The sequence below is a fragment of the Pan troglodytes genome, chromosome 1 (assembly GCF_028858775.2).
Source record: "Pan troglodytes isolate AG18354 chromosome 1, NHGRI_mPanTro3-v2.0_pri, whole genome shotgun sequence".
Classification (NCBI taxonomy): domain Eukaryota; kingdom Metazoa; phylum Chordata; class Mammalia; order Primates; family Hominidae; genus Pan; species Pan troglodytes.
In genome coordinates this window covers 204,757,196-204,779,698 of record NC_072398.2, presented here as the reverse complement: position 1 = coordinate 204,779,698, position 22,503 = coordinate 204,757,196, and the positions used below count along the sequence as shown (strand labels likewise).

Sequence of the window (22,503 nt, the reverse complement as noted above, 5' to 3'; positions counted from 1 at the left end):
GCTGGAGGTCACAGAGGCCTCTGTGATATCACCACGACGGGGAGTGAGACCACTTGGAGTGAAGATTCTTTGAGGAGAAGGAAGAGACTGAGCAAACATGAGGGATAATGAAAAGGCCTGGTGGCAGCAATGGACCTCCCATACAGGCCTCGAGGGGTGGGGCGGGACTCAGGAGGACCGTATGGGGTTTGGAGGGGCAGTAGCTGCACGGAGGGGCCGCCCCTCTCCCCTGCAGAGTACCATTCACGAGTCCTACGGTCGGCCAGAGGAGCAAGTGCTCATCAACCGCCAGGAAATCATGAACAAAGCGGTAAGGATAGCTCTCGCCCCACAGTGGCCCCTTCTGCAGCTGTGCTCATGGGCAGCAGGCCCTCATGGTAACTCTGCCCCTCTACCCTCTAAACGCCCCCAGAAGACCCTCCCTAGCACTGATCCCTGAGTGACTGCCCATGATATGTTAGTAACTCTCTGGCAATGCCCCCCATAGGAACCCTTATATAACGATCATCTTCACTATCAGAGAGCCCAAAGAGATTCTCTGGCAATGACTTCCACAAAATCCCCCGATAGTAACCCACTTTTAGTGGCCATTTAGATAGTGATCTCTACACTGATGTCTCCATTCCATGATCCACTCTCAGATGACTTCCCCCCTCTAGAGTGGGCCCCAGGAACCCCCATTCTCTAAGAGCAAACCCCCAGGCAGAGGCTTCCTATGGTGACACCTGCCTGAAGGAAGGTCCTGCCCTCTCCCAGGACGCCTGGGACATGCAGGAGTTCATCACTCACATGTACATCAAGCAGCTGCTCCGACACCCCGCCTTCCAACTGCTGCTGGCCCTGCTGCTGGTGATCAATGCCATCACCATCGCTCTCCGTACCAACTCCTACCTGGACCAGGTGGGATGCCAGCATGACCTCTGCCCCACTAACCCTAATGGGGGGCCTGGGGCAAGAACTCTCCCGGCCTCAGGCTCCTCATCTGTCTATGATGGTTGGATTGGATGCTCTTCAAGGGTCTGTCAGCTCTGACCTTCTAGGAATCTGGAGATCAAGGAAGACTTCGTGATGGAGAGGGCTCTGCAGCCTGGCTTTGAGGAATGCATTGGATTTGTACAGGAGGGACAGGAGAAGAATGGTGTGAGCAGAGGGAGGCAAATGGGTGCCTTGTGGAGAAGGGGTATCCAATTCTAACCAGCAGTCACTAAGGGAGAATCACTCAGTGCCAGGCACTGACTGTGCAGACTGCCAGGGTCCCAGGGATAATAAGCACAACTGGGTCCTGTCTCAGACCACAGAAACTGTCATTACAAGTGCCCAAGTAGCACCCAGAGTACATGGAGGCTCAATGAAGGCACTCAAACCTAATCTCAGGGGTCAGAGCTGGCTTCCTGGAGAAAGTGACACTGGAGCTGAGAGTAAAGAAGTAGGATGTGATCTCAGTCACTACAACAAAGAAACAGAAAAAAAGAGCACGTAGGAGTTGGCCAGGCAAAGAGAGGTGGGGGAGACTGTTTTGGGGAAAAGAAACAGCATGTGAGAGACTTCTCTGTGTCCAACTTGAAGTTTAGTGTGACTTATCCTTGATGTTTTAATTTCTTTTTTTTTTTTTTTAGAGACAAGTTCTCACTCTGTCACCCAGGCTGGTGTGCAGTGGCGCCATCTTGGCTCAATGCAGCCTTGAACTCCTGGACTCAAGTGATCCTCCTGCCTCAGCCTCCCAAGTAGCTAGGACTACAGGCACGAGCTACCATGCCTAATTAAAAAAATGTTTTTGAGCCAGGCGCAGTGGTTCATGCCTGTAATCCCAACACTTTGGCAGGCCAAAGTGGGTGGATCACCTGAGGTCAGGAGTTCAAGACCAGCCTGGCCAACATGGTGAAACCCCGTCTCTATTAAAAATACAAAAATTAGCCGGGCATGGTGGTGGGCGCCTATAATCCCAGCCACTTGAGAGGCTGAGGCAGGATAATCGCTTGAAGCAGGGAGGCGGAGGTTGCGGTGAGCCGAGTTTGTGCCGCTGCACTCCAGCCTGGGCGACAGAGCAAGACTCTGTCTCAAAAAAAAAAAATTTTTTTTTGTAGAGACAGGGTCTCACTCTGTCGCCCAGGCTGGTCTGGAACTCCTGGGCTCAAGCAATCCTCCAGCCTTGGCCTCCCAAAGTGCTGAGATTATAGGTGTGAGCCACCATGCTGGGCTGAGGACTATTTAGAATGCTTTTTTGAATAATGGTGTGGATGTCCTATTGTCTCCAGTGGCCATATGTGACAGTGGGCCCTAAGGCACTGAGTCTGTTGCACTTTGGGGTAAAGCGCACTTTTGGGGAGGACACTTTGAGAGGCCAAGACAGGCAGATCACTTGAGGTCAAGGGTTCGAGACCAGCCTGACCAACGTGGTGAAACCCCATCTGTACAAAAATACAAAATTAGCCAGGCATGGTGCGCACGCCTATAATCCCAGCTACTTGGGAGGCTGACGTAGGAGAATCGCTTGAACCCAGGAGGCAGAGTTTGCAGTGAGCTGAGATGTCACATTAAAAAAAGAAAGAAAGAAAGGGAGGAGACACGGTGACTTGGGTGACTGCTAGGTGGAGTCGGGCACTATGGGGGCTGTTAGTGGGGTCGCAGCCATAAGGAAGCTGAAGGAGTTTCGAGGTTGAGAGAAAGTGAATTGGGCTCTGGACAGACCCCAGTCACCCATCTACCAATTCATCCATCCAGGGTGCATGTCCTGGACCCATGAGTGGCAGGATACCCAGGAGTTTGGTCAGGCCTAACTTGGAGTATTTGGAGAGCTGGAATAGCAGGAGAGGTTAGGACAGATGGAGCTTGGTGTTCTCCACCCTCAGAGGCCAGGCCTTTTCCTCCCAATCCTGGAGGCTGTTCTGCCTCTCCTACCTCCCTCTCCAAAATATCCCTATTCTAGAAGTTAGGGACAAAAGTTCGTAGTCAGACAACCATCTTTATCAACTAGCTGTGCACACAGGCGCCACTCTGATTCCACTTCTGTAAGACGGGAATAAAACCTACTTTGCAGGACAACAGTGATGGTAACATGAAGTGATGTGTGATAGCCCCAGCACAGTGCCTGGCACGCACAGGCAAAGTGTGTTTTAAAGGAAGTGACAAGGTTGCTGAGGACCAAGAGCAGCAGTGATACGGGACTTCCCTCCCCTACATACATCCTCTCCCTGCCGGCTTGCCCAGGCCCTGCTCCACTGACCTCTCTGCCCCTCTTTTTTCTCTGTCTCCCATGTAGAAACACTATGAGTTGTTCTCTACCATAGATGACATTGTGCTGACCATCCTTCTTTGTGAGGTTCTCCTTGGCTGGCTCAATGGCTTCTGGATTTTCTGGAAGGTGAGATCCTGAGCCCTTTGCCCCTACTTCCCCCTGGGGACTGCACACCACCCAGTCTGCCCCTGTACTCCTGGCCCTACAAACTGAGGGTGTGAGTACGTGTGTGTGTGTAGACAGAGTGTGTTAGTTCAGAGATGTGTATGATGTGGCAGAAAGTAACTGGTACTAGAAGTGCAGCCTCCCTGGGCTCCAATTCCAATCCCTGCTCCAGCCTTCCCCAACTCTGTAGTCTTGGACAAACCTGACTTCCTTGTCTGAGAAATGGGGCTGAAAGCATCTACCTTAATTTACAGAGGTCAGCAGGGATCAGCACACTTTTTCTGTAATGGACCAGATAATAAAGATTTTAAGCTTCATGGCTGTACAGCCTCTGTTACCATGACTCACCTCTGCCATGGCAGCACAAAAGCAACCATGGACCGCACATAAATGAAGTGGGCATGGCTGTGTTCGTGGACACCCAAATTGGAATTTCATGTAATTTTCATGTGTTATAAAATCTGAGTTTCCCTATTCACTTGCTTTACTCCTACTTACAAACTCATTCAGATGTCTTCTCTTCCAGGAAGTCTTCTTGTCTCTCCCAGGCTAGGTTAGGTGCTGCTTTGTGTCTCCATGATGCTATGCACTTATTTTTTTTGCATGGAGTTAAAATTTGCTGTTTATCCATCTTCCTTAAAATAGTCTGTGAGCCCAACAGGGCAGACATCCTATGTTCTCAGGAACTGGATCTGGGTATGGCACACAACAGGAGCTACATACTGAAGGGATATATGGATGGATCTGCAGACAGGCAGACTTGTATGTCCTTGTGTATGTGAAGGTGCAGACTCAGTACGAGAGGCCAGGAGGACTTGTGCTTACTGGACCCCCAATACATTGAAGAACTTTTTTTTTTCATTAAGTATAGTTTTCTTGCTGGCTGCAGTGGCTCATGCCTGTAATCCCAACACTTTGGGAGGCCGAGGTAAGAGGATCACTTGAGGCTAGGAGTTTGAGACAGACTAGCAACATGGTGAAACCTCGTCTCTACTAAAAATACAAAAACTAGCTGGGCGTGGTGGCGTGTGCCTGTAATCCCAGCTACTTAGAGGCCGAGGCAGGAGAACCACTTGAACCCGGGAGGCGGAGTTTGCAGTGAGCTGAGATTGCGCCACTGCACTCCAGCCTGGGCGACAGAGAGAGATTCTGTTTCAAAAAAAAAGTTTTCTTTTTGAATATTTAATGCAGATACATGCTGGTCAAAACTATGTTGAAAGGTACACACAGAATTCTTGCTTCTCTTTTGTCCCCTCATCCCTCTTCTCCCACCACTATCCTTTCTAGGTAATGTTTTTATATTTATAGTCTCTTTTTTATTGTCTTTGTCCATTTAGTGTTGCTATAAAGGAATACCCGAGGTTGAATAACTTATAAAGAAAGGAGTTGTATTTAGCTCCCAGTTCTGCAGGCTGTGTGAGAAGCATGGTGCCAACATCTGCTTCTGGTGAGGGCTTCAGGCTGCTTCCACTCATGGCAGAAGGTGAAGCATGTGCAGATCACATGGCGAGAGAGGAAGAAAGAGAGAGAGTGAGAGGGGAGATGGGAGATGCCAGGCTCTTTTTTCTTTTTCTTTTTTTTTTTTTTTTTTGAGACGGAGTCTCGCTCTGTCGCCCAGGCTGGAGTGCAGTGGCGCGATCTTGGCTCACTGCAAGCTCCGTCTTCCGGGTTCACGCCATTCTTCTGCCTCAGCCTCCCGAGTAGCTGGGACTACAGGCGCCCGCCACCACGCCTGGCTAATTTTTTGTATTTTTAGTAGAGACAGGGTTTCACCGTGTTAGCCAGGATGATGTCGATCTCCTGACCTCATGATCCGCCCTCCTCAGCCTCCCAAAGTGCTGGGATTACAGGCATAAGCCACCGCGCCCGGCCTATGCCAGGCTCTTTTTAATAAGCAGCTCTTGAGGGAACTCATTCATTACCTTCAGGATGGCACCAAGCCATTCATGACCCAATACCTCCCATTAGGTCCCACCTCTAACACTGAACATCAGATTTCAACATGAGATTTGGAGGGGATAAACATTCAAACTATAGCAGCCTCACAGTATTTATTTTTACAATAATCAGCAAATATGTATATACCCTCCATCTTCCGTTTCCTAACAGTAACATAGTATAAACATTATTCTGCACTTACTTTTGTCACTGAATGGATCCTGACAATCTTTCTATATCAGTACATGGAGATCTTTCTCGTTTTTCTTTCTTTTCCTTTTTTTTTTCTGTAGAGATGAGGTCTTGCTATGTTTTCCAGGTTGGTCTCAAACTCTTGGCCTCAAGCAATCCTCTCCCGCCAGCCTCTCAAAGCACCAGGATTACAGGCAAGGGTCACCATACCTGGCCTCATTTTTCTTTTTGTAGCCACATAGCTACATAGTATTCCATTGATTTAATGGAATTTAATGTGCCATAGTTTATCCAATCAGTCTCTTCTGATCATTTGACACGTTGGTTTTCTTTTCCTTTTTTTTTTTTTTTTTTTTTTCTTTTTGAGACAGGGTCTCACCCCTGTTGCTCAGGCTGGAGTGCAATGACACCCATTTCGGCTCACTGCAGCCTCGACCTCCTGGGCTCAAGTGATCCTCTCAGCCCTCCAAGTAGCTGGGACTACAGGGGCACATGCCAACACCCCTGTCTAATTTTTATAGTTTTTTGTAGAGACAGGGTTTCACCATGTTGCCCAGGCTGGTCTGGAACTCCTGAGCTCAAGCAATCCTCCCACCTCAGCCTCCCAAAGTGCTGGAATTACAGGCTTGCACCACTGCACCTGGCATGTTGGTTATTCTTAACCTTATACAAATGTCATTTTGTACTTCAACCAGAGTATCTGTGGATCAGATTTCTAGAAGTGTGATCCCCGTTCAGATTTTTCATACCTGTGAGTTTCCTTCTCCTCCCCATCTCATTCCTGTGTAAGTGTCTTATTGGACAAAGGGCTTGCAAAATGTACCAGTCTCCCTTTCTTTCTTTTCTTTCTTCTTTTTTTTTTTTTTTTTTTTTTTTTGAGATTGAGTATCACTCTGTCACCCAGGCTGGAGTGCAGTGGCGCAATCTTGGCTCACTGCAACCTCCGCCTCCTGGGTTCAAGCAACTCTCCTGCCTCAGCCTCCCAAGTAGCTGGGACTACAGGCACGTGCCACCATGCCCAGATAATTTTTGTATTTTTAGTAGAGATGGAGTTTCACCATGTTGGCCAGGCTGGTCTCAAACTCCTGACCTCGTGATCCACCCGCCTCAGACTCCCAAAGTGCTGGGATTACAGGTGTGAGCCATCGCGCCTGGCCCGCCTGTCTCCCTTTCTTGTGCCGTGAGAGCTATTTCACCTCAGAACTGGCTACTGAAGCAGTATTCCTTATGTTTTTACTAGTATCCATTTTCATTTTATTATTAATTGTAGTGTGTGTCACACAAAGGCAGGAACAGCCAAGTGTTTTCATGTTACCTACCTGTAGGGCAAGGCTGTTTTGAGCATGCTTTAGCCAAGGTGGGCACTCAGCTTAGGGACCAGCCATGTATCTGTAAGGGTCTTTGCTGTGTGTCTCTGAGACTGCATTTGGCTATTGACACATGTATGGGACAGAGAGTACACGTGTGTTTTGTGGCATGTTTGGGGGGCGGCAGGGTAACAGCAGTGGATGGCAGCTGACTGGCCCTGCTCTGAGAGGGACATTGAGCCCTCATCCCTGGGATGTGGGGAGGGCAGACCTAGGATGCCCCCATGGGCTGGGCCTGACAGACACCACTGGGGCTGGCCCACTCCCCAGGACGGCTGGAACATCCTCAACTTCATTATCGTCTTTATCTTGCTCTTGCGGTTCTTCATTAATGAAATCAATATTCCCTCCATCAACTACACTCTCAGGTGAGCGGGGAGCTCTGGAGAAATGAGGGGGACCTATCTGGAACCCAGGAATGAGATGGGGGGATAACGACCAGCTGGAGATCAGCTTTGCCTCTCTGGGCAGCTGGTGGGGGTAATGAGGAGGGAGGGGGCTGGGAAGGGCCTAGGGGCACCCCTGACAGGCTCTGCCACAGGGCGCTTCGTCTGGTGCATGTGTGCATGGCAGTGGAGCCCCTCGCCCGGATCATCCGCGTCATCCTGCAGTCGGTGCCTGACATGGCCAATATCATGGTCCTCATCCTCTTCTTCATGCTGGTCAGTGCCTGCCCCCGCCCCCAGCTGTTTCCCTTCCCTGAACAGGGCCCTTGGGTCATTGCGAATAGAGGGGTGTCTGGAAAAGCAGAGAGGCCTGTGGGCCTGAATCCCTGTGATTTCCTCGGCAGCGTTCATTTGCATGACATTTGCGTGTCCTATTTCCAGGCCCTTTGGTGAAGTCGGAGTGGGGCTCTTTTCTCTCTGACAGGTTTTTTCCGTGTTTGGAGTAACACTCTTTGGTGCATTCGTGCCCAAGCATTTCCAGAACATACAGGTTGCGCTGTACACCCTCTTCATCTGCATCACCCAGGACGGCTGGGTGGACATCTACAGTGACTTCCAGTGAGTGCCAGTGGGACTTCCAGCCTCATCCCACCTATGGGGCAGGGTAGCCGGTGGAGCTCCAGGCTGAGAGTGGGAGCTCCAGGGATTGGGATGAGGATGGCACAGTAGAAGTGGGGGTTCCCAGGTCTTTAAACAGAGGAAAAGGAAATACCTGGACTTATGGTACCTGAAGCCTTGTCACCCTTGAATCTCCATATATTCAGAGTCCCATTCCCACCCTGTAATGGGGACCTCTCCCATCATGCTAACCAGCTGGGTAGTTGGCCTTGGATAGGGCAGCAGGTCTGCAGTTATGCCTCAGGTTACAGCGCAACCTCCCAGCCCACCTTGGAGCCCACCAAACTGCCTGAACTCCTGGGAACTTCAGGTCTCATTTCATTCATTCTTAAACCCACTGCCCACATTCATTTTTGTGTTCTGTTCTTTACCTCTTTTCTATTAAGTCTAAGCCCTATTTCTTTCCAGTTTACTCCAGAAAGTGGGACCCCTTAACTGATTTCTTTTTATCTTCTACATGTGAGTATAGAAGCCCAGTAGATAAAGGGCTTCTACAGTCATTCTCCATTATGGCATAGGTAGTGGATAAAAATCAGGCTGGCCGGGGCCGGGCGCGGTGGCTCACGCCTGTAATCCCAGCACCTTGGGAGGCTGAGGTGGGCAGCTCACGAGGTCAGGAGATCAAGACTATCCTGGCTAACACAGTGAAACCCCATCTCTACTAAAAATACAAAAACAAAGCCAAGTGCAGTGGCTCACGCCTGTAATCCCAGCACTTTGGGAGGCTGAGGCAGGTGGATCACAAGGTCAGGAGTTCAAGACCAGCCTGGCCAAAAAGGTGAAACCCCGTCTCTACTAAATATACAAAAATTAGCCGGATGGTGGGGTGCCTGTAATCCCAGCTACTCAGGAGGCTGAGGCAGGAGAATCGCTTGAACCTGGGAGGCGGAGGTTGCGGTGAACCCATATCACGCCACTGCACTCCAGCTTAGGTGACAGAGTGAGACTCTGTCTCAAAAAAAAAAAAAAAAAATTAGCCGGGCATGGTGGCAAGCACCTGTAGTCTCAGCTACTTGGGAGGCTGAGGCGGGAGAACGACATGAACCCAGGAGGTGGAGCTTGCAGTGAGCCGAGATCACGCCACTTCACTCCAGTCTGAGCGACACAGCGAGACTCCGTCTCAAAAAAAAAAAAGAAAAAAAAAAAGAAAAAAAGGAGTGTAGCTAATAGATTAAACTTAATAGTGTTGATGTGCACGTCCCCACCTTGCAGGGTTGGTTAGAGAATCAGCCCACTGTCTGGCTGCACAGTAGGTGCTTAGTAGAGAGCAGCTATTGAGACAGGAGTAGGGAATGGGATCTGCACAACAGCAGTGACACAGGCAGAAGTTCTAGTAGGCCTTGGGATGATTTTCCCATTTCATAGACAAGGAAACTCAGGCTTGAAGGGCCAGGGAAATGATGGGGCCCCTGCCTGCCATCTGCAGGACAGAGAAGAGGGAGTATGCAATGGAGATTGGGGGTGCCATCTACTTTACCATCTTCATCACCATCGGTGCCTTCATTGGCATCAACCTGTTCGTCATCGTGGTGACCACCAACCTGGAGCAAATGATGAAGGCAGGAGAGCAGGGACAACAGCAACGAATAACCTTTAGTGAGGTGCGTGGGATGGGGAGGGCAGAAGGGAGGAAAAGGAGTGTGTATGAGAGCGGACTTGAACATATGTGCATGTATGTGTGTGCTTGCATAATCAAGGGCCTGGAGAAAGCCAAGTTGGAGGCCTGGAGGCAGCAGCCCCCCATCTTGAGTGCCCACCCACCAACTGGGGCTTCTGAGGGGTGTGGATTTTCTAGATGTTAGATTTCTATGGCAACTCAAAACTGAGCAGCTGGGTGACCTTGGGGCATTTACCCACTCTAAGCCTCAATTTTTTTCTTTTGTAAAATGGGAATAATAATAGTACTTAACTCATAGGGTTATTTTATGAGGGTTAATGGGTAAATGAACAGTGCTTAGCGCATAGTAAGCACTCAATAAATGTTAGCTACCGTATTATTCATTGAGGGCAGTACTTCCATAAGGTTGGGGAAAGGGGTGGAGTACTTCTAAAAGAGTGGAGTGCTGGAGGCCTGGGCTTGAGGGTAGGCAGGGCCTTATAAATTTGCTGGGTAGGGTTTATCAGGGTTGAAATCTGGGGCAGGGCTAAATTTTAAAATGGGGTGAGAATTTTTAAAGAGGTGGGGGAAGGTCATGTGCATTTAAAGTTGGGTTCCCCCAGCAAGGCAGTGAGGCTAAGATTGGTGAGAGCTGAAATGAGGGCCTTAGAACCCTGGGGTCCTAAGAGACTCATCCTGAAGCCAAGCAGGAAAGGGGTGCCGGGGGCATGCCTGCCTGAGCTGTCCTGACCCCTCTCCATCCCCCGCTTCCCAGACAGGCGCAGAGGAAGAGGAGGAGAATGACCAGCTGCCACTGGTGCATTGTGTGGTCGCCCGCTCGGAGAAATCTGGTCTCCTCCAGGAACCCCTTGCGGGAGGCCCCCTGTCAAACCTCTCAGAAAACACGTGTGACAACTTTTGCTTGGTGCTTGAGGCAATACAGGAGAACCTGAGGCAGTACAAGGAGATCCGAGATGAGCTCAACATGTAGGGGAGGGTACTGGGGCTGCCCCCAAGTCATGTGAGTCAAGGCTGGGCAGAGCGTCAGAGTCTTCTGGCCTCAGACCCTGGGCCCCACAGAGGTCCCCCACCCTGTTGGTGGAGGAACTGGAATCCAGACTCCAGGTTCCTCCAATCTCACACAAGGGCACAGCTCGGCCTGGGTCTCTGTCAGGGCTGCGTGGGAGAGCGAAGCGGGGGTGACGCCAGGGAAGAGGTGGGAGGGCCGCTTCCCTCCCCTGCAGCCTTCTGAAAGGCACTCACTGCTCCACCCCCAGGATTGTGGAGGAGGTGCGCGCAATCCGCTTCAACCAGGAGCAGGAGTCAGAGGTGTTGAACAGGCGCTCGTCGTCATCCAAGGACATCCGCCAGATGTCTCAACAGCAAGACTTGCTCAGTGCGCTCGTTAGCATGGAAAAGGTGTGCCTTCCTTCTCCTACCCAATGGGTACTCGCCCTGACACTCTGCTCAGCCCAGCCCAGCCGGGCCTCTGGACCATTTGTCAAAGTTTCTGTCTATTCCAAGATCTGGTCCCCCTCACCACCACCACCCCTCCTTTTTTTCCTTTTTTCTTTTTCTTTCTTTTTTTTCTTTTTTCTTTTTTTTTTGAGACGGAGTCTTACTCCATCGCCCAGGCTGGAGTGCAGTGGCGCGATCTCAGCTCACTACCACCTCTGCGGCCTGGGTTCGAGCGATTCTCCTGCCTCAGCCTCCCAAGTAGCTGGGATTACAGGTGCTTGTCACCGCACCTGGCTAATTTCTGTAGTTTTAGTAGAGATGGGGGTTTCACCATCTTGGCCAGGCTGGTCTTGAACTCCTGACCTCGTGATCCACCCTCCTTGGCCTCCCAAAGTGCTGGGATTACAGGCGTGAGCCACTGCACCTGGCTGTCTGCCTCTTAAACTTCCATCTGCCCCAGCTGTCACTGCCTATCTGGTTAGGTTCTGCACTTTCCTTCTCGGAGAGGCTCCACCCTTCCTGCCAGTTTCATCTCTAGCTCCTTCAAACCTACCCTTTCTTAGTGTGTGTGGCATGAGCCAGCTCAGTGCCTGCCTAGTGGCAGACACTTAGGCTGTAAGTATAGTGTGGGCACAGGACCCGGGATCCTATCTAAGGTGCACAAAACCAGCTGTCTCCTGAACTCCTGGAGAGAAAAAGGCACACACCCACGTTACTTAGTTTCTTTTTCTGCCCCCCACACCATCAGCCTGGGATACACCCTGGGCTCCCAAACTCAGAGGGGGTACTAGGTAGGCTCAAGTTAGACCTATGAAGCACTTCTCTGGGAGGCCTGGCTGGGGAAGCTGGTGAGACTGGAGGAGGTGAGTAAGGGAGGCTGCCATATCCGGGGGGGGGGGGGGGGGAGGGCGGGATTAACAAGAAGGCCTCTTGGTTTGCAGGTTCATGACTCTAGCTCACAAATACTCCTTAAAAAACACAAGAGCAGCCACTGAGAGGCCAGGATGGGAGCCAAGGGGCCTGCACACACACACCCAGCCGCTGCGTCTTCCTGTGTCCTTAGTGTTGCTTGGCAGAGCCTGGCCAGAGCCCATCCTCTCCCTTACACCTGGGCAGAGGCCAGGGGCTGTGAAGGTGGCAGCACCTGCAGGGCTGGTGCCTGTGAGCCCCAGGTCCGGAGGAGCAAGGACAGAGGAGGATGCTGGATGATGAGAGTGGGAACCCCAGCAGCAAGGATGAGCACAGAAGGGGGTGCTGGCCAACACAGCCAGGATTTGACATAAGGATGGGGATCCCTGGCCCCCTGCTCTTGCCCAGAGCTGGTGGGGGGCCTCAGTGGGCCCCAGAACCAAGAAGAGAAAGGCAAGGCCAGTGGGGCCAGACATCTGTGTGTTGACAATAAAGTTTTGTGTTGGAATCAATGTCTCTGACTGGTGGATCTCCAACTCCTTGGGGCACTTGCCTGGGTCTAATAGGAAAGACAGATCTTGCCCCTCAAAATCCTGTTTGTCTGGTGGGAGAGTCACAGACTGCACTGAAGAGCCTCCAGTCTAATGGCAGGGAGAATTGCACCCCTAAAAATTTCTGACTTAATGGTAGAGATATAACCCTTGCCCTCAGGGTCCTAAGCTTTGTGGAGGAAAGTCTGGTCCTCATGGGAGGGAGCCCCTGTCTGATGAAGGAGATGGCCCTACCTGCTCTCTCCCTGTCTGAAGATGGAGACTGGTCCTCACTCTGGGGAGCCCTTGTCTGATGGGATCACCAATGACCAAGTCACACAAGTACAGGCACCTCCATCCTAGGGCAATGGAGACTGACTACTTAAAATGTGGGTCCTGGCAGCTTCCTGGAGGAGATGAGGATTTTGCGGGTCAGATGAATGAAGTCTGGTGGGGAACTTAGGACCTGTGAAGCCTATTTGGGATCTTCATACTCAAGGCCACTGAGAGCCTCAGCAGGTTCCTGAGCTATGCAATCTGGGGAGAGTCAGAAAATTGTGGCAGTTATGGGCAATAGAAAGAGCTGCCTTGGAGGACAGGAAACCTCAGTTCTGGTCCTTCAGTGAGTCACTTGGCCTTGTTTTCCCCATCTGTGCCATGGAGAGAGGGTGAGATTGATCTCCATCTCTAAAATCAAATAATCCCCTCTTATCCCAGGAAGTGGAAGACCCATGGGATCAGCTATGTCCCTGGGATGCAGGTGTCAGGGGATAGCCTGGAAGGCCTGGACATCTGCCCTGTTGTTCAGCGAAGCCTGACACTTAGGGGCCATGGCGATATTCACCAGTTGGAATGGGAGTCCCCAGAGGTCCACTGATTGCAGCTGATGGGAAACCCCACCCCCATCGTCCTCCCATCAGCATTGGTTCCAGCTCTGAAAAGCCCCCTGGGGTCTGTTGGGAAGGAGTCTGGCCCCTGGGGATGGATGGTGCACTCAGTAGGCAGATGAGAGGCAGCAACAGAGCCAGCAGTGCCTTACTGTCTTGGAGCCGTTAATCTATTCCCCTGTTCGAGCCAGGACTTCTTCCCAGCACCCTCCAGGACCATCAGCAGCACAGAGAAGGGCACCCAGCGGACTTTGCTGCTGCTGTTGCTACTTACTGGAGATGGCGCCCTCAACCTGCCTGGTGAGTATCTACACACTCTTTCCACCCATCCTTCTCTGGGGGCTCTCTCAGCCCCTCTTCTTGTTGGCCAGAGAGGGAAGAAGGTGGCAGATCAGATGGTGTCTTCAGGAGGAGCTAACAGTTTGAGTATGGCTATCCTTCACCCCTAACTGTCTGAAAGGCTTGGAGCATCAGTGAGCTTACAGGCAGGAGCACAGCAGGGTGACCTCCATGGAGCTCCTGGCCTTGACCATCTGTCTCTTCCAGGATGCTATTTTGTCTATCTACTCCCTTCATCTTGTTTGTCATCTCATCTGTCTCTGCCTTTGTCTTTCCCATCTGGGCCAACCTAACAGCCTGGAGTTTCAGCAGGCTAGTTCCTTCCCAAACTGGCCTGGAACTGAGGGCCCAGGAAGTCATACTCCCTTCCCCTTCCCCTTCCCTACTCCAGCAAAGAGCAACTACCACTCCCCATGCCTTACTGAGCCTGAGTTAGGAGTGTGGTCCCGGATTCCGAGCTCCTAGGACAGTACGGGGGAAGATATTGGGAGGTGGCTGGAAATTGTGTGTCTCATCACCCCTATGGTCTCACCTGATGGGTTTCCCATCAGCTACAATCAGTGGACCTCTGGGGACTCCCTATGAGTCCATAACTTTTACCAGGGACAGCAGCATCCTTGGCAAACTGTCCAGGAAGCAGACACCAATTCTGATGACAGGAGCAGCAGGGGATAATCATTCCCAATAGCAGCTCTACTCATTGAGTACCTACTAGGTGCTAAGCATGGTGCTGAGTGCTTCACACGCAGTATTTCATCCTCATGACCATCAGTGAAGTGGGTATGAAGAGGATATGTCCCCACGGGGGACTTATCCTCCATCACAGAACTGAGATCCTAACCCAGGTCTGACTTTAGAGCCCAGGTCACACTTCTCAAGGGAGCTTCTGTGGGCAGGAAACCTCAATATCATAAAGATGTCAATCCTCACTGAACCTATAATTGCAGGGCACCTGCAATCACAATTCCAACAGGTTGCTTGTAGAAATTGTTAAGCTGATCCTAACATATGTAAGGAAGAACAAAAGGCCAAGAATAGTCAAGATAATTTTTTTTTTTTTTTTGAGACGGAGTTTTGCTCTTGTTGCCCAGGCTGGAGTGCAATGGCGCAATCTTGGCTCACTGCAACCTCCACCTCCCAGATTCAAGCAATTCTTCTGCCTCAGCCTCCCGAGTAGCTGGGAGTACAGGCATGCGCCACCAAGCCCAGCTAATTTTTTGTATTTAGTAGAGATGGGGTTTCACCATGTTGGTCAGGCTGGTCTCGAACTCCTGACCTCAAGTGATCTGTCCACCTCGGCTTCCCAAAGTGCTGGGATTACAGGTGAGAGCCACCGCGCCTGGCCTGTCAAGATAATTTTGAAGCACAAGATGGGTGACTCACCCGACCAAATATAGAGGCTTACTATAAAGTAACAGTAAGATAATGTGGTGTTGGTTGGGGGAAAGATGGACTTTTCCATAAGGGGACAGGGATAACCGATTAACTATATGGAAAAAACATAAAGTCAGATTCAGTGGAAACATCCCTCCCTGCAAATAAAAACTTGAGACCCCTATAGCAAGACATATAGGTTCAGTGCAAACTAGATCTTTGTTGCAAATGGACCCCACAGATGACTAGAGTTTACAATGCTCCTCCACATTGAGCCAAGTCCCTCACTAGGCTAAGAGGAACATGGAGGCCCAGAGAGAGGTGAGACCTTCCCCAGCGTCACCCAGCAAGCCAGTAATAGAGCCAGGTGTAGAGCCTAGGTCCCCCTACCCTTTCCAAGCATCCTTGCCAATTCCCCTGGCCTGTTGCAATCCCTTAGCTCTGCACAGGGCCAGAAGAAAGTGGGTGTGGGACTGGGCAAGGTGGCTCATGCCTACAATCCCAGCACTTTTAGAGGCCAAGGCAGGAGGATTGCTTGAGGCCAAGAGTTTGAGACCATCCTGGGTAATATAGTGAGACCTCATCTCTACAAAAAATAAAAAGAAGGCTGGGTGCAGTGGTTCACGCCTGTAATCCCAGCACTTTGGGAGGCTGAGGGGGGCAGATCACGAGGTCAAGAGATCAAGACCATCCTGGCCAACATGGAGAAACCCTGTCTCTACTAAAAAAATTAAAAATAAATTAGCTGGGCGTGGTGGCACGCGCCTGTAGTCCCAGCTACTCAGGAGGCTGAGGCAAGAGAATCACTTGAACCCGGGAGGTGGAGGTTTTAGTGAACTGAGATTGTGCCACTTTACTCCAGCCTGGCAACAGAGTGAGAATCTGTCTTTAAAAAAAAAGAAAGAAAGAAAGAAAGAAAAGAAAAAAATCAGCTGGGTGTGGTGGCATGCGCCTATAGTCCCAGCTACTCGGGAGGCCAAGGCGGGAGAATCACTTGAACCCAGGAGGTGGAGGTTGCAGTGAGCTGAGATTGTGCCACTGCACTCCAGCCTGGTGACAGAGTGAGGAAAAAAAAATCAGCTGGGTGTGGTGCAATGTGTGTGCAATGTGGTGCGCCTGTAGTCCCAGCTACTCGGGAGGCTGAGGCAGGAGAATTGTTTGAACCCAGAAGGCAGAGGTTGCAGTGAGCTGAGATCACGCCACTGCACTCCAGCCTGGTGACAGAGTGAGACTCCATCTCAAATAAATAAATAAATAATAAAAAGAAAAATGTTAGTCGAGTGTGGTGGTGCGCACTTGTAGTCCCAGCTACTCAGGAGGCTGAGGCAAGAGGATCACTTGAGCCCAGGAGTTTGAGGCTGCAGTGAGCCATGATTGCACCACTGCACTACAGCCTGGGCAACTGAGACTCTGTCTCTAAAAAAAAAGTGAGGGTGTGGATGGTGCCAGAAAAGAAGGGTGGGTGCATCTTCAGAATTAGGTGATGGGAAGGACAAAGAATGAGCCTGCCGCCTGGGCTGGGTCACTTCCAGTTTTTTTTCTTTTCTTTTCTTTTCTTTTTTTTTTGAGTTTTGCTCTTGTTGCCCAGGCTGGAGTGCAATGGCATGATCTTGGCTCACTGCAACCTGTGCCTCCCGGGTTCAAGCGATTCTCCTATCTCAGCCTTCCAAGTAGCTGGGATTACAGGTGTGTGCCACCACGCCTGGCTAATTTTGTGTGTTTTGTAAAGACGGGGTTTCACCATGTTGGTCAGGCTGGTCTCGAACTCCTGACCTCAGGTGATCCTCCCGTCTCAGCCTCCCAAAGTCCTGGGGTTACAGGCGTGAGCCACCATGCCTGGCCAGCCTCCAATTTTCTGAATTAGCCTTTTGAAAACTGCCAAGAGGCTGGACACGGTAGCTCATGGCTATAATCCAAGCACTTCGAGAGGCTGAGGCGGATGGATCATTTGAGGCCAGGAGTTCGAGACCAGCCTGGCCAACATGGCAAAAACCCATCTCTACTAAAAACACAAAAATCAGCAGGGCACAGTGGCATGCGCCTGTTGTCCCAGCTACTTGGGAGGCTGAGGCAGGAGAATCACTTGAACCCAGGATGCAGAGGTTGCAGTGAGCCAACATAACGCCACTGCACTCCAGCCTGGGTGACAGAGTGAGGCTGTCTCAAAAAAAAAAAAAAAAAAAAAAAATTAGAAAGAAAGAAAACTGCCAAGAATGCAAAAACAGCACATCAGGTGATGGGCCTATTTCTGCCCATTAACCAGGGGAAAGAAGAAGGTTTCCAAGGAATCCAGCCCAACATAATTGATTTGGGCCTTTCTAGAGAGAGCAGCTGGCTCAGCCATGAGAATGAAGCTGTGTTTTTGTAAGGCAGTGCAGTGTGGTAGGGAAGGCATTGGGTTCTGGTGTCTGATGGACTTTGTTTCAAATGCAGTGGCACCACTTCCTGGCTGTGTGACCTTGGACAGATGTCTTCACCTGTCTGATCCTCAGTTTCTTCATTTGATAAATGGAAATAATAGTCCTTTTTTTCAGGTTGGTTGTAAGGATTTAATGTGCCTGTGCATTGGAGCAGCACCTTACCTGGGCAAGGTGACAGTTGAACAATATCAAAATGATCCTTGACTGCTATGACACTCAATGAAACACTCGGCTTGCAGTTAAGGGTCATATTGTTCAAAAAATTCATATCTTTAGGCCGGGCACAGTGGCTCATCCCTGTAATCCCAGCACTTTGGGAGGCTGAGACAAGCAGATCACTTGAGGTCAGGAGTTTGAGACCAGCCTGGGCAACATGGTAAAACCCTGTCTCTACTAAAAATACAAAAATTAGCCAGGCATGGTGGCTCATGTCTGTAGTCCCAGCTGCTCAGGAGTCTGAGGCAAGAGAATGGCTTGAACCCGGGAAGCTGAGGTTGCAGTGAGCTGAGATTACACCATTGCACTCCAGCCTAGGTGACAGAGCGAGACTCTGTCTCAAAAAAGAAAAAAATCGTATCTTTAAATACTAGAATCATATTCAATGCAGTAGGAAACTAATATCAAACAAGGCATCAAGAAATCAAACACCAATTGAGATAACAGATTTCTATCTTTTACTGACTTGCACTGTCTAGAGTAGCCATTGAGTGGAATGAGACATAGTTACCTGCACAAGTAAAATTCTCTCTCCCTGGTATACATCTGTTGAAATCTATTGGCACAGAGCTGGCACATAAATGTGAGCTAGTAAGATTTACATATGTATATAAATCAACACCCACTACATTATATATAATATATATTTATATATGTATATATAATATATATTTATATGTATATATATTTTATATATATAATTTTATTTTAGAGATAGGGTCTCACTTCGTCATCCAGGCTGGAGTGCAGTGGCACAATCAGAGCTTGCTATAACCTTAGATTCCCGGGCTTAATCGATCCTCCCGCCTCAGCCTCCCAAAGTGTTGAGATTACAGGCGTGAGCCACTGTGCCCGACCTGATATTATTTTTAGGGAGTCTCCCAGTAAGAATATTTGACAAGTCATAACATCTGAAAATAACTCTGGTTTGGTGGAAGGAACAGGTAGATTGCTTTCTCTTTTATTATTTTATTTATTTATCTATTTATTTATTTTGAGATGGAGTTTCTCTCTGTCACCCAGGCTGGAGCACGGTGGCATGATCTCGGCTCACTGCAACCTCTGCCTCCCAGGTTCAAGTGATTCTCCTGCCTTAGCCTCCCAAGTAGCTGGGACTACAGGCATGCGACACCACGCCTGGCTAATTTTTTTTTTTTTTCAGTAGATATGGGGTTTCACCATGTTGGCCCGGCTGATCTCGAACTCCTGACCTCATGATCTGCCCACCTCAGCCTCCCAAAGTGCTGGGATTACAGGCATGAGCTACCATGCCCGCCTCTTTTTTTAATTTTTATTTTTCTCTACTTAGATGGGGTCTCGCTATGTTGAGCAGGCTGGTCTCAAACTCCTGCCCTCAAGTATTCCTCCCATCTCAGTCTCCCAAAGTGCTGGGATTATAGGCATGAGTCACAATACCCAGTCTAGATTACCTTCTGTTTATTTGTTTTTTCACAGGCAGTGTTACAATCTGGGGAGTTGTGTCAAAAACAATACACTCCACAGAAGACTCTGCACCTGAGGAAATTATATTGTGTTCATCTACAACTTCAACTCTGTTTAACAAGGGGAAAGACAATGTCTCTCCAGCTTTACTTAACAGTTCACCAACAACTGACAAGACATCAACATCTGAGTCCCAGAAGCATACAACACCAGCTGCTCCTCCAACCTCTCCACAAACAGCAGCTCTAATGGGTCCACTGAGCAGACAACTTCAATACAAGAAACTCAGGAAGATAAATTAAACACAACTATCAGCACAACCTCCAAGGGTACACTGCTGCCAAATTCCATGATGACTTCTACATTGAAGGACCAGGGAGGGATATCAAGAACCACAGCTTTATCCAGCACGATCTCTTCAGTTGAGACCCCAAAACAGAATCAGGAAACTCCAATTATAACTCCATCAGCATCAAACACCACAGTCAATGGGATACAATCATCAGTGTCCATTGGCTTTCAGGAATCAGACACAATCACATCCCCAACAGCACTGAACACACCAGGCAGTGATGTTCAATCATCTGGGTCCATGGCAACCACTGTCTCTGGGAAGTCAGCTATAACTACATCCCCAACAGCACTGAACAAAACCACTGGCATAAAAGAATCTTCACCCATGACAGCCAGCGAAGTTATGCACACTACCTTGCTAAACACAACCACTCTCGGGACAACTCTTCTTGGAACAACTACATCTGAGACTCAGGAAGGAAAAACTACAGCTGCATCCTTATCCCCAACAACCACCTCCACGATAAGCAAGTTGTCTGGAACACATCATAACACAGTCTCACAGACACCTTCCCATCTGGCAGAATCAACCTCCAGTGTTGCCACTGCTATAATCCAGTCACATGAGATGACAGCTGCTCATTCCACAGGTCCTCAGAAACAACAAAATCCTCTGCTGTAACTGGGGCCAGTCAAACCTCCCCTAAACACACCCAGAGTAGTGGTCCCAGAGTTGGAGGCTGTGCTTTGGATGAGTATGCAGGTAGCAGGGGAGTTTGTATGTGCAATGACAGCTACTACTTCCACGCGGGTAAGTCTGAGGAACTCATGTGAGTAAAACAAAGAAGAGGTGGGGGCCAGAGTGGACATAATTCTGCGAAGTCTCAAAGGGTCCAAAGGGTATGAGAGGGCCAGTGAAGTTTGGTAAGACGTTGGCATCTTCTGAGTCCACCTGGGTAGAGGTGATTTCTGGTGGGAAGACAGGCAGCTGGGCATATGGGATAGAGTGCACAATTTTTCAGCTCCAGCCCCCAGGACTCTAGCTACTGTCCAGAGATGAAACTTTCCTGGGGGAAGGAGCTGCACCAAAGACAAGAACTGTAGTTCCAGTGGAGGCCTGGAAGGCCAGGTGGAAAAACTAAGGCAAACGTCTGAGTGTTGGGGCAAGTCAGTGTGGCAGATATTACAGAAAGGCTGAGTTCACAGGGCCTCCGACAGGCAGTGCCACAAACTCCCAGATCCATCCTCTGCAGGCCTGAATCTGGGTCTAGGACAGCAAAAAGATAATAATATCCCCCAAACATATGTTCTTCACGGTTGAAATAATTCTAACCTCTCCTCCCCCAAGCATTTAAATTTAACAAGTCTGGGCACAGTGACTCATGCCCGTAATCCCAGCACTTTGGGAGGCTGAGATGGGAGGATCACTTGAGGGTGGGAGCTCAAGATCAGCCTGGGCAACCTAGTGGGATCCCATCTCTACCTTTTTTTTTTTTTTTTTTTTTGAGACAGAGTGTCATTCTGTCGCCAGGCTGGAGTGCAGTGGTGCAGTCTTGGCTCACTGCAACCTCCGACTCCCTGGTTCAAGCGATTCTCCTGCCTCAGCCTCCCAAGTAGCTGGGATTACAGGCACGTGCCACCAAGCCCAGCTAATTTTTGTATTTTTAGTAGAGAGGGGGTTTCACCATATTGGCCAGGATGGTCTCGATCTCTTGACCTTGTGATCCATCTGCCTCAGCCTCCCAAAGTGCTGGCATTACAGGCGTGAGCCACTGCGCCAGACCCCTGTCTCTATTTTCAATAAAATATAATAAAATATAGTTAACAAAATTCTACTTTTCCTAAAATGACTATTGTGTCTTTTTTTAAAAAAATCTAATTCCTTTAAAAAATATGTCTTTGGCATTCCTGCCTTGGTCTATTGGGTAGTCCTGCCTTGGGATGAAGCTTTTGTTACATGCAAAACCAGCAGTGTTTAACTTATGGGTCATTGTTTTCCAAAATGTATTTCCTGGGACACCAGTGCTATGTGATTGCAATAGACATTTCACTTAAAAAAAAAAAAAGTTCTATTGTCATATACATTTGGGAAATGCTGGATTCAACAAAATTATGTCTCGACTGAAGAACTTTTCAGAGCCTTTAATATTCCACTGTTTCCTGTGACTTCCTAGCAGCAGATTATAGCATGTATTTCCTAAGATTATTTGTTCCTAGAATCCTCATTCTAAGGAATGTTCATGCAGCACCTTGGGATATCTATTGCAGAGCAGGGGAGCTAAGCAGGGCTGTACAAGGTAGAAGTCCAATCCAGGTGGTTTTTAGTCAAGCCCTGAGGCAGATGCTGGCCCATTAGAGGGTTGTCACTACCTCAGCAGACTCTCTCAGTAAAACCAGGGTTATGTGCCAACTTGTACATGCTGCATGTACCCCTCCACAGAAAATATGACGTACATCATTGAGTTTTCACACATTGAGAATGAGACAGCTTTTCCTTTTGTGTTATTTCTTTCCCCCTGTGGGTAAGAAGAACATGGGCTCTGCCAGATAAACTGGGTTTGAACTGTGTCTCATTTTCTTTCGCTAGGTATACGACTGCATGTACCTACCAGCTATTATTAATATTATTTGGCACTTTGTATCACAATATACCATTGACTGCAATTGACTGCAACAACAGAATGCTACGTGACTGACAAACTCCCCCTCCTCTCAACAATACGCATTGATGAATATAAAGCATCTGCTCTTTTTTTTGTTTTGTTTTTTTGAGACAGGGTCTTGCTCTGTTGCCCAGGCTGGGGTGCAGTGGCGTGATCACAGATCACTGCAGCTTGGACCTGCTGGGTTGAAGCAATCATCTCACCTCAGCCACTTGAGTAGCTGCAACTACAGGTGCACGCCACCACACCCAGCTAATTTTTAAAATTTTTCATAGAGATGGGGTCTCACTATGTTGCTCAGGATGGTCTTGAAGTCCTGGGTTCAAGTGATCCTGCCACCTCAGGCTCCTAAAATGCTAGGATTATAGGCGTGAACCACCGCACCTAGCAGCATCTGTTCTTAGGTTACAGC

At 49.3% G+C, this 22,503-nt stretch overlaps 1 protein-coding gene across 2 annotated transcripts; it reads left to right on the top strand.

Moving 5' to 3' along the window:
* The first annotated feature begins 3 nt into the window (after positions 1 to 3).
* CATSPER4 (cation channel sperm associated 4) lies at positions 4 to 12,433 on the top strand. Of its 2 annotated transcripts, none has more exons than XM_001139244.6 (10): positions 4 to 310; positions 757 to 900; positions 3,260 to 3,361; positions 7,168 to 7,265; positions 7,439 to 7,559; positions 7,768 to 7,901; positions 9,388 to 9,562; positions 10,334 to 10,545; positions 10,836 to 10,977; positions 11,958 to 12,433. In XM_001139244.6, the coding sequence occupies exons 1-10, from the start codon at positions 98 to 100 to the stop codon at positions 12,009 to 12,011; spliced, it is 1,395 nt and encodes a 464-aa protein (XP_001139244.2). In that variant the 5' UTR covers positions 4 to 97; the 3' UTR covers positions 12,012 to 12,433. The 2 variants fall into 2 exon arrangements, 1 of the variants encoding a protein (XP_001139244.2); XR_010147625.1 differs by having other exon boundaries at positions 5 to 310; positions 10,338 to 10,545.
* Positions 12,434 to 22,503: the final 10,070 nt, after the last annotated feature.

What these genes read in the sequence shown, in the direction of transcription:
- CATSPER4 (XM_001139244.6), top strand. Translation starts at nt 98, where the DNA reads ATGAGGGATAATGAAAAGGCCTGGTGGCAGCAATGGACCTCCCATACA. An exon ending in GCTTCTGGATTTTCTGGAAG is followed by an intron (nt 3,362 to 7,167) that starts GTGAGATCCTGA and finishes CCCACTCCCCAG; the next exon opens with GACGGCTGGAACATCCTCAA. An exon ending in CGCTCGTTAGCATGGAAAAG is followed by an intron (nt 10,978 to 11,957) that starts GTGTGCCTTCCT and finishes CTTGGTTTGCAG; the next exon opens with GTTCATGACTCTAGCTCACA.